General features: G+C 38.6%; 1 protein-coding gene across 2 annotated transcripts in view; it reads right to left on the bottom strand.

The window, feature by feature from the left end:
* EPHA3 (EPH receptor A3) overlaps positions 1-12946 on the bottom strand; it is a 282807-nt gene that overhangs the window by 58948 nt on the left and 210913 nt on the right. For both annotated transcript variants that reach the window (XM_063448712.1, XM_063448722.1), the window contains exon 9: positions 9346-9413. In XM_063448712.1, coding sequence (XP_063304782.1) covers positions 9346-9413 — 68 coding nt within the window. The remainder of the gene's footprint in view (positions 1-9345; positions 9414-12946) is intronic.

Raw genomic sequence — 12946 nt, 5'->3', positions numbered from 1 at the left:
TTGTGTGTCACATCTCCCTCCTGTGACTAGCAGACCCCAGTGTTTTAGCCACCATGGTCAATCAGAACTTCCACTGTGTCTCTGTAGTGTCTTTTCAACAAACTCCATTTCTTTTATGTTGTCCATCAGCTGTCAACTCCTGTTTTCCTTTTCACTAAGATTATCTTTTAGTCCCTTCTATTATCTCTACATCCCACATGTCTCTCAGCTCTCTGTCTACTCCTTCTACAGTCATAATCCACCAATATACTCTTTCTGATGATATTAATCGCAATCACCAACCCCTAACCTTACCTGTTTAGTCGCCATCTAAGTACCTTTTGAAATCCAAAAGAAATTGTTGTCCTTGCTTTCAGTAAAACTGTCACTAGTGAGTTTATATTTAATATTCATTTGGAATGTTGTTTATTTTTGCAACAATTTGCCATTTTATGGGCAGGCTTGATGATCTAAACCAGCGATTTCCAACCCAATACTTAAGTAACCCCTACCAAGTACCCCCTAGCATTCCAGGATTTAGAGATTACCAAGTTGTGTCTAAGGTGGTTTTAGAAAAAAACAACAAAAAACACTTTAGACACAACAGGGTAATCCCTAAATCCTGGATTGGTAAGGGGTACTTGGTAGGGGGTACTTGAGGACTGTGTTGGGAACCACTGATCTAAACCACCATGTTGTAGCTAACACAGCAAAAAAAAAAACAATATACCTTTATATATAAATATATAGAGTGTAGGAAAAGATGGGTCTTAGGAGGTGCATTAGAGACAGCATGAGGCCCAAGTGAAACAAATGCATTGGAAGGCTTGATATCATGGATAAGCTCAATTAACTCTCATTTCAAAATCAAAAAAGTCTAATTATATAATCAGCTTGTTGTGTAATTATATTTAAATACAGTATTTTGCATTAAACCGTATGAGCTTGTATATGTGTTTGTTCCATTTCAGCAGCAGAAAATACACTTAAACACTCTGCACGCCGCTTTCTTTTAATGCAGGTCCCGGGAGGTGTTCTCTGGACTGGGTGAAACACGGATACAACGTCTATAATCTCTTCGCACCAATAATTAGGGGCAGCACATGTCGTAAATGGGTTCTGTCATGAATAACAGATAATAAACACATGCACATGTGTTAAGTCCCTCTGTTCTACAGCTCATTCTGCACAAACACAATCATTTTCATTCCCTTTTGACCAGCATGATTTGCCCCGAGGCTAACAAAAAGTAAGACGTGCTAGTCAAGCAGGGGCAGCCAAGTAGGAGAAACACATTTCAGGTTCTTTGAAGGGATCCCTTGTAGAATTTCCAATAATGCTGAAGGGGTTATATCACAGCAAGTGATTTTTCAGTCCGAATAAACCAAGTAAAACACATCACTATTCCGCAGGATAACTTGTCTTACTTGAATGTATTGATTTTAAGGCTGATCTAGCTGATGTAATTCAGAAAAATAAAATAAAATAAACACTGCATGACTGTAGCTCTGACTGCATTAATATTGGTAAATTATCAGGGCTCTATATAATTTCTGATATTAAATAATTAAGATATTTCATTTTGTGACTGGCTCTTGTCCTGGCTCTTGTGGGTTAACATTTATTGTGGTTTGGCATTTAAAAAAAAAAAAAAGTAAAGGAGCATAAAAACCACTATAGTCTGTTGGAATATGGAAATGTGTGTTCTAAAACTCTAGAAACTTACACATGGGTATAAACATCTTTAGACTGAAGATGTTTGTGGGCTCAATGTCTCTTGATGTTCTGCCAGTCGTTAGACATACAGGATGGAAGAACAGAGCAGCAAGATAGTCATAGCATAGCAAGTTGTCCTTACTGGTCCTTAGAGTGACTGGGCTTAATGAAATGCCTCCTGGTTAACAAGAGGCACATAATGAGGCACCAGAAGAAAAATATTGGCCCAAGGTGGGTAACAGTGTGAGTAAAAAATGTCAGTGAAGTGTGCAATTAACGGCTGGGGAGGTGGGAAGGAGATGGATATCTGGGGAACAGAAGATGGCAATGGGTGTGAGGGGCATGATTTGATGATGGAACATAATGTGATTTATAGTGATAACTTGGTGTGTAAAATGCATGGCACATACCATGTTAAAGCAGCATTAAATGGGTGGCTGGTTAGAAGAGTGTGAATGCATGAGAAAGGCTATGGCATTAGAAGTGGGCACGATTTCCTGGTTATGGAGGGATGTTTTATATATAAGCTCAACAATGCCATAGAATAATGAGTGAACAAGCTTGCCTGAGCCTCTTCTTGGTTTTCTCAGTGTTCACAGCAAAATCTGCAGACTGTTAATTTTGTAGCACAAGCATCTTTTTTTATTTTAATGTTTTCATAGTTTTTGCTTATACGTTTAGTGCATTATTGATATAATACAGTAAGGGCACTGAATATATAATTTATTAGAGATAAACTATTTTTTCTGTGTGTAGCTTTTACATAAAAACATCAGTTACCTTCAACTGTAAAAGGGTTCTCCTGCTCTCCACTTGTCAATCAAGTGTCAAAATATATTTACCAATTCTATGCCAAAGACGGACAGGTGTGGAGAGACCGACTTTTAAATATTTTTTTTCTCCCAAGTTATACATTTGCTAGCACTATATATACATGTGGTGTGTGTGTAAAATAGGTATTGTGTGTTTCTGGAAACATGGCTGATTGTTGTCAAAAGCACAGTGGGGGTTTACTTAATAATTGAATTGATTTGAACGACTGCAAGACACAAATGTCAAACCGCATTCCAATAGCTTATACAAGGCTAATTAATTTATCAGCTTTATAGTATTAAATAGTATCATCAATGACGGAGACGCTAAATAGGGTAAAACACACACACAGACAACACTGAACTGAATGACATAAACCTGCTAATCAGAACTCTGCCTCTGCAGTAATAATTAGCAAGACATTTTAAATATAAAGCTAGATGCGACTTCTGGTGTAAATTACACATTCATTGGAGACATCAAAATATCTTCAGCTACTTCAGCATAATTGGAAAACGGTTTACATCATTTCACCAAATGTCTACCAAACAGAGAATAACACACTATAGAAGGATAGTGAAACAGTAGCTCTTTGTTACATAAACAGAATGTGTATCCCTACAACAATTTTTGGCCACTTACTGTTATATTTTATTTAATATATAGATTACTATATTACTGATGAGTAGATAAGATGAGAAACACTTTTCTATTCACTTCTCAATTAATTTACAAAAACTATATAGTAAAACATATAAACATGTATGCGCATAATTGTTTTATATTTTTCGTACTATTAAAAGTTAAATTTTAATGATATTTTGATCCACTAAGGGCACTCATAGCTTGCCTCCTCTTTCCTGTTACTACCCTGGTAGTCCATTGTGGGTTAACCCCATCTTTTGAGTGTCTTTCCTGTACCTTCCACTTTTTTCTTTTTTTTTTTTTTTCTTTTCTTGTATGCGCATATATACAGAGTGAGTCTAAACTCAGGAACCAAATAAATACATCTAGAGTACTTGAAAAGACAATATAGACACCAGAACAACTACAGCTTAATGTAGCAGTTGTCGTGTCTATATCTGTACTGTCTCTCCAGGCTGAGCACTGTAAACGCTGCCTTTTCAGAACAAAGCCAATGTTTACATTGCTATCCAGTAACACCTCTAGGTGCAGTCACTCAGACGGCCACTAAAGGTGCTTCCTAATCCAAGGATGTACAGTGCGCTGCACTGGCGTTCAGCATCTCCACGCTCTGCATAGAGGCGCTGAACGTTCCTCATAGAGATGCATTAACCCCTTAAGGACACAACTTCTGGAATAAAAGGGAATCATGGCGGAATATTTCTGTCATGTGTCCTTAAGTGGTTAATTCAATTAATCTCTATGAGGAGATGCTGATTGGCGCAGCGCGGCCATGGTGCAGTGTTACTGTTTTTGTACCGGCCCTGAGTGTGGCTTTTTGCTGCACACGCGCAATTGTTTTTTCAAGTTTGATGGTCTCAGCCATAAAGGCAGAGGAAGGCGGAACCAGCCATGGTGGGACAGGTGTGGTATGAGAAAAAAGGTGACTGAGACAGGTGTGGTGTGGGACCAGGGACCTAAACCGTGGGTTTAACACTATGGTATCAAAAATACATGTTTGTGTTCCTGACACTATAGTGTTCCTGTAATAGATCATAAATACATTTAGCTTTTTAGAGTTATTTGTGATATTTTCTTACTTTCAACTCACTAAGTAAGTGAGTTAACTAATTAGATGTATATACTGTAAATTAATTTCTACTTGATGAATGTCAAAAAAGAATATAGCAAAGAAGAATACATTATAATTAAAGCTAATGACATGGTTTGCCCAATCTCTAAGGTAATTATCATGTTGAGAAAGAAGGTATTACTAGTAATACCCAACTAGTCTGAATTCTGATACAAAGGCATTCTTCTAAAGTAGGTTGTTACACAATTATGCCTGGGCTTACATTGGAATTATTTCAGATCATCAACATAGATAAAAAGTAACTCAGCCAATCAAGGCTAGACAACCTGACAGAATCTTGAAGAAATAGAAGAATAGTCTCCAGGCACTCAGGGTGTTCAAACCAAAGGCTAATTTTTTGGGTCAAAAAATGTGACAGAGCAACAACATTTTGACCTACTACCAGGTCTTTGTCAAACGTTGTTGCTCTATCACATTTTTTTTAACCAATAAATTTGAACACCCTGAGTGCCTGGAGACTATTCTATCTGCCTGAGAATTATGGGATTGTTGGTCCTGCTCCAGTGCACCTGGTGTCCATTGAAATTGAGTGTGGATCCTCTCTTCATTCGTATAACACAGCATCTTGAAGAAAGGCTAAATGGAAGTGGAATTAATTAAATCCTAACTCCCCTCCACTAAAGTAGTAGAAATAAGGTAACCGAAGAGTGGACACTTCCTCCAAAAAATATATAGTTATAGTAACTTTCAACAAATGTATGGAAAACTCTCGATTAACATATATGTTAATTTCCTCTGACGATGATCATTCATCTGTAATATTTTCACCCAATGCTTTCTTTTCATTTACAATGCATTTTTTTCTCAAAACTGACACAGACTGGCATATGAGATATTTAACTGGTACCCTAGGCACTTGGTGCGCGTATGTTTATGACATCGGAGGAGGATGATGGCTAGAGACCCTTGAATTATTGAGGAAGGACTAACCTCTGCTGTAGATCTATAAATCTCAGTATAGTTCAAATGCAAAAGCATTTATTTGGAACATGTAACCTCAGCTTCTTCTTTAATGACTACATTTTCATTGAAATTGTGTCTGGTAACCTAGGACCTTCAATTCACAGTCAGCCTTTAATTCCTAAACATGACCTTGTCACCAGGGTAGGCAACCTTCAGCACTCCTAGTTTTGGACTACATCTACCATAATGTTCTCACAGCCATAATGCTGGCAAAGCATCAAGGGAGGTGTAGTCCACAAAATTTGGAGTGCTGAAGGTTGCCTACACAGATTTACGTTTTTATTTTTAATGTTCAAAGTTTTCTGCATATACTCTATTTTAAATAAAGAATTATGCCCAGAACTGGGTGGGGCACATAAACCAGCTAACAACATGGCATGGTTAGGGATGGTTGGCTTTCTGCTACATGCATTAAGGGTTACTCCAACCACCATGACCACTTCAGTGATTTGAAGTGGTCATGGTGGTAGGAGTATGTCTGTCCAGTGTTTCAGCTTGAAACACTGCACACATTGAGATATTTATTTTTAAATTGTGTTCTGTGGTCTAGTTGCACCAGCAGCACATGACTTAGGCAGCCCAGAACTCCAAGGTACCTAATGTTAAATTGCAGACATAAAAATATTCACCTTACTAGCAGAAAACCTGCAAGAGGAAGTTAGCCATCCCCTCCCTCCCATTGTTGAAAAAAAAATGGGAGAAATCCTCCCTCCTCCTGCCCACTCCCGCTCCTTCCCTTTGCCTTCCCAGAGCATGCGAATGCTCTCTGAGCCAGCAAATCTACCCTATCACAGGCTTCTCTATGATAAGTTATTGGTGCTGGGTTAAGGAAAGACAAAACCTTTTTTACAAGATTTTACAGGGGGCAGACCTATTTTTATTGTATCAGGGTTGGAGTACCCTTTAAGAGTTGATATTATGGTGAAAGGCTCTCAGACACAAATAAACATTTTATAATAAAGGGACACTCCAGACCCCTGAAGCACTTTATTTTGCTGAAATGCGTTATGTGTTAAGAGTGTGTCCTCTTTTTTGCATTTTTCAAAAAGTGTTGATTCCAATAGAATTTTTTTTTTTTTTTATAAATTATCTTCTTTCAACCCCTGGCTGTCAATCAGGCAACTGGTCCTGTTAGTTCCATGTAGCTTAGCTCAGTGGAGCTATACTCAAGAGGTAGGTTATTTCCCAGAGCACCTGTCTTTCTCACTTAGCTACATTGGGAAGTCAGTGATTTGGCAGCCACAGAGAGTCTGGGCTGGGGAAGATGTGGAGGGATTGCAATGGCAGCAGATAAGAGATATGCAACGTTTGCAAACTGTTTTATATATATCCCAATGAAAACATGAATAATTAAATGCATGTATGTTTTCATTGGGAGTACATGTACTAAACAGTGATTTAAAAAAAAATTATTTGCATTACTTTCAGGTTTAGTGTTAATTAATTCATAAGAAAAATACATACATGTCTGAATGGAAATGGAGTAAACCTAAGCACACAATGAATATACACATGGTAGAGAGACTGAAAAATTGATCCAGTTACATAGTACCCCAAAATATCAAAACAATAACTAACTAACTACCTAACTAACTAATGTATTCTGTATAGTATGAATCGCTCAATACGTATAGATCTCAAGCGGTCATTAAAAGTGCTGCTCTAGAAAAAAACAAAAAAAAACAGAATATCTAGATGTTGAAAGGTGTGTATGAGTGTCCCTTGTGGATGTAACTAGAGGCTAGGAAAACAAAAAAGCCACATGCCCATATTCTGCATATCACAGCATCCCTGGGGGCATTTGAACTCCTGTCTCCACTGCCAGGCCACCTCTGTGGGACGAGAAAGTATAGAACTTACATAGTTCTAGAGTACTGAAGCCTGTAGCACTTCATGAGACACAGGAGAAACCTATCCCTTTGCAACAGCAATGAGTTATTAAGAGACCTGCAATAAGATACTTTCTCCGTGACAAGTGCTCAGTCTGTGACGACTGCTGCCACCTTCTCTGTAAAAAAAGAAAATACAGGCCCTGTTTCATTGTATTGTTATTGGCCAAAAGTAAGTCTTTTAACTCCCTGCCAGAAAATACAAGCTTGGTGGCTTTACACCTTACAGGTCACTTTGTCTGAGTTACATGTAGTGACTTTAACGTTGCAAAACGGTGAGGTCTGCAAGGTAACCATGCATACCGTAAAATTTCAATATGGAATACAAAATATCACGTATTATTTAAAAAGGAAAAATGCTGTAATGGTAGGTCAACCGATTGCTATACTTTGCTTATACCCACACACAACGCTTTTTCCGTGATGATATCTATTTATGTTATATTGCTATATCAATTTTTTCGATACCGTTTTCTCCCATTAACAAACCACAAGCAATACTGCAATAAATGTGAAACACACTCCCCAGAGTCAATCAGGGGATTTATTGAAGATAGAACTACTCAGAGAGAGATATTCCGCACTTGATTTCAATACCTCCACTTCTCCTCAGATTTTATATTAGCTTGGTTAACCACTCGGATGATTCTCTATCAACAACCACTGCCACGCTTACACCCTTAGGGAAAGGAATAACAGAACTGATGTCGAATGAACAATAAGCATAAACATCCCTCCTAACACACTGGAAACTCTGAGACCGTTTTTAATCTGCGGAACAGATGTAATAAACACAAAGCCACCTTAACGGCAGGAGAGGGCGAAAGATAAATAATCAAAAAAATACACATAATCATATCTATGTTTGAAAACAGGCATTTATGACGCAAAGCAACATTTGTTTCATATAAACACAATCTTGCATAAAATGCTATGCTTTGCACTCCAATATTTTTGGAACAGGCTTCTTATGTGACTGAGTTACAATTTTTTTTTTTTTTTTTTTTAGCTAGATTCATCTTACTGTGGTGTAATCTATTAAAAGATTTTCCATGTAGATCTATCCTCTAAAACCGATTTTTCAACCAAAGTTTGAAGTCCAGACTTGGAAAAAGTAATTTCATCGCAGTTGAAGCAATCTGCTTCAAAAAGGTTTATATTTATGCTATTCACATCCTGGATAAGAGGATATTTGAAAATGTATTGTTTGTTGGTTTGTGATCCCACCAGAGGTTATACTACTGTGCATGTGTACTAATTGAATGTGTCTTTGCTTTCACATAGATATATCTCAAAACAATGGGACACCCCCAATATTCTCTGTGTCATCAAACTCAGTATCACATTTACAGAATGTCTGTGGGTCTTTAATCATGATATCATTTTTGCTTTTATTTGCATTGAGCATTTTTATATATTTTTATATATTTGAGTACATACATTCAGCTAAATATGTATTGCATAGATGGTGCCTCTCAGCATGTTTGACTTAATCTCAAATAAATTGTTACACAGTAAATACGTAAAATAAGACAAATTTAAAAACAATTGCACTGGAAACATTTATTACTTTTTTCAGATATCATTCTAATCTATATGTAGTGGTCACTTTGTGCTTTATACAATAACACTTTTAATGACATAGGCATAAAGACAGACAGACAGACAGACAGATAAATCGATAGATAGATATAGAGAGAGAGACAGACAGATAGATAGACAGACAGACAGACAGATAGATCGATAGATAGATATAGAGAGAGAGACAGACAGATAGATAGACAGACAGACAGAGAGACAGATAGATAGATCGATAGATATAGAGAGAGAGACAGACAGATAGATAGACAGACAGACAGACAGATAGATCGATAGATATATAGAGAGAGAGACAGACAGATAGATAGACAGACAGACAGACAGACACAGGTATGTGTGTTTTTTGAAGAGAAAATTAAATTTTTTTCTTACAAATTCAACTGTTGTATAGTTCAGTGCCTTGTGTGATATCTGGTACATTTGCACATTTTATAATTTATGTGTCGCTTTCCTTACGTAGGAACAAGAGCTGAATATAAGTGTGTGAGTGTGTGCGTCTTTAAGGGTTACACAAATCATTTTGTATTTGTTTTGAGCGGATTTTAACACAAATATAAAGCTATTTCCCCCACTTGGTGCTAACAAAAACATATAAATCATTTTACTTACGGTGCCCATTTCCAAAGTGAAATCTTTTTTCATCAGGACTGTGCATTGATTTATTGTATCCACAGTATCTACAGGAGAAAACAGAAACATTCATTTCCTTGATGATGTGAAAACATGCTTACTTTTTGATAAGATAGTGCTGGGCATTGTTACAAGACTCAGTAATGTGATGGCAGGTCAAACAGTAGCAAGATTGGCACATTAACTACCTGATAAGAAGGATATAATTCAGGGTTAGACAGCCTCCCAGCTGTATTCTGGCTACAAATCTCATCACCCTCAAACACAATCTGGTACACGTGATATGCTCTACTGGTTTACTGATCATATTATTAGAATGCTGAGCACTCATAATGGAGGTGTTAGTAAACTATGCTTTTCATATTCCTCATAGTACTGGTATATGCAATTGGCTGAGGATCATGGGTCATTTAGTTCACTAACATCTGAAATGCAATGTCCTAGTTAGGGTGCCAGGAATCTCTTGGTACCATGCCACAGTAACGGGATTCTATAGTGTAAGGAATACAAAGTTGCATTTCCTCCACCTTGCCCAGCCCCCTGCCCAGCACAGGAAGGGTAAAAAGAAACTTTCTGTACTCACCTGTTTCCAGCACCGATCTCCCTCGGAGCTGGGTCAGCACTCCATCTCCTCCAACGTCATCCGATGGTGGTGCTAATGCGCATACGCCGCATACGCCGTGTTGCAAACACATTAGGCCCTTCCCATAAGAAAGCATTGCTGCAATGTTTTCCTATGGGGATTTCAAGCAGAGTGTGAGGCCATCCAGCATCAAGTTTGGCTACCAAAAGTCAGTTTGCCACCAGGAAGTTCCTCTAGTGGCTGTCTGACTGGCAGTCTAGGTCCTGCAAGGTAAACATTTCAGTTTCTCAAAAACTAAGTGGGACTGGGACAAGTGGTTTGGGTGCCTATAGTGTCCTTTAAGGATTCAAACTTTTTTTAAAAAAATAGTTTCCCACTTATGTATGTGTTCTGAGCACCTGCATTGTCTCCTATGAAATCAATGAAACAGAGGCAACTATGCTGCTTTAGCAATAACAATGTTGTCCTTGCTTGGAAAACATTTAATGGCTGTCAGTGACAGTGAGTTGTACTGATTGTGGTACTAAAATGACCTCTTTAAATGTCAAGAGTAACAGTTTTAATATGTGTGACAGAACCGTCTGTCTTTGGATTATGCTTCTCCTCCCTCCATTCGTCTGTTTGTTCGTTTTTTTCTTTGCCCGTACAGCCCCCTTGGTTCTCCACATTGTTTCCCGAACGGCTACCGATTGAGCGACCACCGGGAAGCTGGCGTGTGCAGGCAATTGACCAGTATCTGCAGTTAACCGCAGCTTAATTGATTGTTACTGGGTGGTCGCGGTTACACCTAACCACCACACGATGGCGGTGTTATGGAGCTCCCCGGGCAGCCAGCACTGTTCTGCCCGGCTTCCATACACCAAACACGGACACTTTTTCGGCTAAGCACCGCTGAATTACCAGCCTACGGGTCTTCAGCTCCGTTCATGAACCGAACGGCGGAGTGTTTGGGACTTTGTAAAATAAAGCATAAATCTATGTGGAAGTACCCAGATAGCTATGCCATGGAGCCTGTTCGTGGAATTAAAGGCCTTGGCTCCATGGCGATTAAACTGTATTTGTGTGGTCTGAGTGCCATTCACCTAATAATGTGCACTCAGACCTGAGCTATCTGGGGATATGTTACATGCATATATTTATTGTACCAATTGTCACACTGTACATTTTTAAGTAATACTCCATCCTGTGTTCACCACGTGCATAATGGTGATTTGCCTTTGTCCTGGGAGATAATTGAATTACTTCTCAATTATCTGCAGGGCAGAGGAGAGGAAGCCAGGATGCATTGTGGGAAAGTATTGTAACTGTATGTCCTAAAATGATACCTGTCTGTCCTTTGTTACAGTCTCCCATTTGGTCCCCTAGGGGAGTGTCCACCAAGTGGGAGACCTGCATAAATACGGGCAGGTAGCCCTCATTAAAGCCAGTTCTTGTTTTACCCTCAACTACGGAGCTTGGTCTCGTGATTGGGGGGATTTACTATACATGGATAGAGACTGACTACTGGGAACATAAGCCGCTTGGATACTATATCGGTTCGTCTGTTAGCAGCGGTTCTTGGGAATACAGTTCGGGAGTTTGGAGTATTATTCAGTATGCTGTTCGGGAGATAGGCACATTCCCCTGGTTCCCGTTCGGGAGTTTGGGGGTCTAAAACAGCCGTGCCTGCATGCCAGCAAAAGGGGAAGCTCTACTAAGCGGCAGTTTCACTCCTTTATGCCGGGAGTGTCTTAACAATATGTCTGGAGATGTGGGCAGTATCAGCTCGAGAGAGAACTCACTTTCCTTTCTTATTTGTTGCTTTTCTCTTGCAGGAAGGAGTAAGGATTGGGAACAAAAAGGAAATATCGTTTTTTTTCCCGTCTATAATTTATTTTTTTACCATCCCAAAAAAAGCAGAATTAATTGAGACTCACTTCAATTAAATAAAACTCTAATTTACTTATTTTCCCTATAGTGGGCTATATTGTTATATTATGTCCAGGTTGTCAATTAGCACTGAGGATGGCCATGACTAGAAACTCTAATAGTAATTTCTATTGGCTGAGCAATAATGAGAAGAGGATAATAAATTATGTACATAAAACTTTGAATTCTTACATCCCCCAAGTAATGACTATAGCTCATTCAACAAGTTCCTAAACAAATATAAGGAATGTGTTCAGTGGGCTTGTTCACAGCGATAATAATTATTTAATCGGAAAAAACTATTTTGGTTCAGACGAGACAGATTCCATTAATGTGGTGTTTTGGTTCATCTGATTTACACCAAGTAAAATCTAGCCAGCCGTCACAATAAAATGTTAAAAATAAATAAATAAAGCTATAGATGTCGATATGCCACCATGCTGTGGGTGGGGTCATGTCTACTAAATAGTAAACGGCCAACCCCTGCTCACTGAAATGCTAAAGGAGGTGGGCCAGTGATGGAAACTGTACCACTAGCTCCACAATAAAAGTGGGTGGACCTGTCCATCAAGTGGGTAGGCCATCATGAAACATAGTCCAATCAGCTTGGCGTGAATGCACATCAGGCTGCCTGGCAATCACACAGGCCAGCCCACTGAGGGCAGACCATACAGGGAGAGTTGTTCCAGTCCTCTCAACATGAAGCTATTTTATACAACGTGTCTAGTTAGAAAGCCCATGAGCTTTCAATCTAAAGATGCACCTCTACTACACTTTTTATAAACAGTTCCTTGGGGTCCCCAAAATCAGGACAGTAAGAAACAAAATTGGGATGGCCAGACAGGAACCTTAAATAGAGATTGTCCTGCCTAAATTGAGACTGTTGAGTGGTATGCATCCCCCTTTTACCCTGCTGTGCAAGAACTTCCAAGTGGTGCACTAGTCAAGTGAAAATGTAAACCCTGGCAACAATACAAGTAATAGCATTTAATATGATGCCTGCTTAAGTGTTTATTAAATAAACTGTTTAGAAAAAAAACCATAATAAACAGGAATAAATCATAATCTCTATCTAAGCAGTTTATGTGT

The sequence above is a fragment of the Pelobates fuscus genome, chromosome 1, assembly GCF_036172605.1.
Source record: "Pelobates fuscus isolate aPelFus1 chromosome 1, aPelFus1.pri, whole genome shotgun sequence".
NCBI classification, from domain to species: Eukaryota; Metazoa; Chordata; class Amphibia; order Anura; family Pelobatidae; genus Pelobates; species Pelobates fuscus.
Note: the sequence above shows the minus strand (reverse complement) of the source record. Positions and strands in the feature narration are given on the sequence as shown.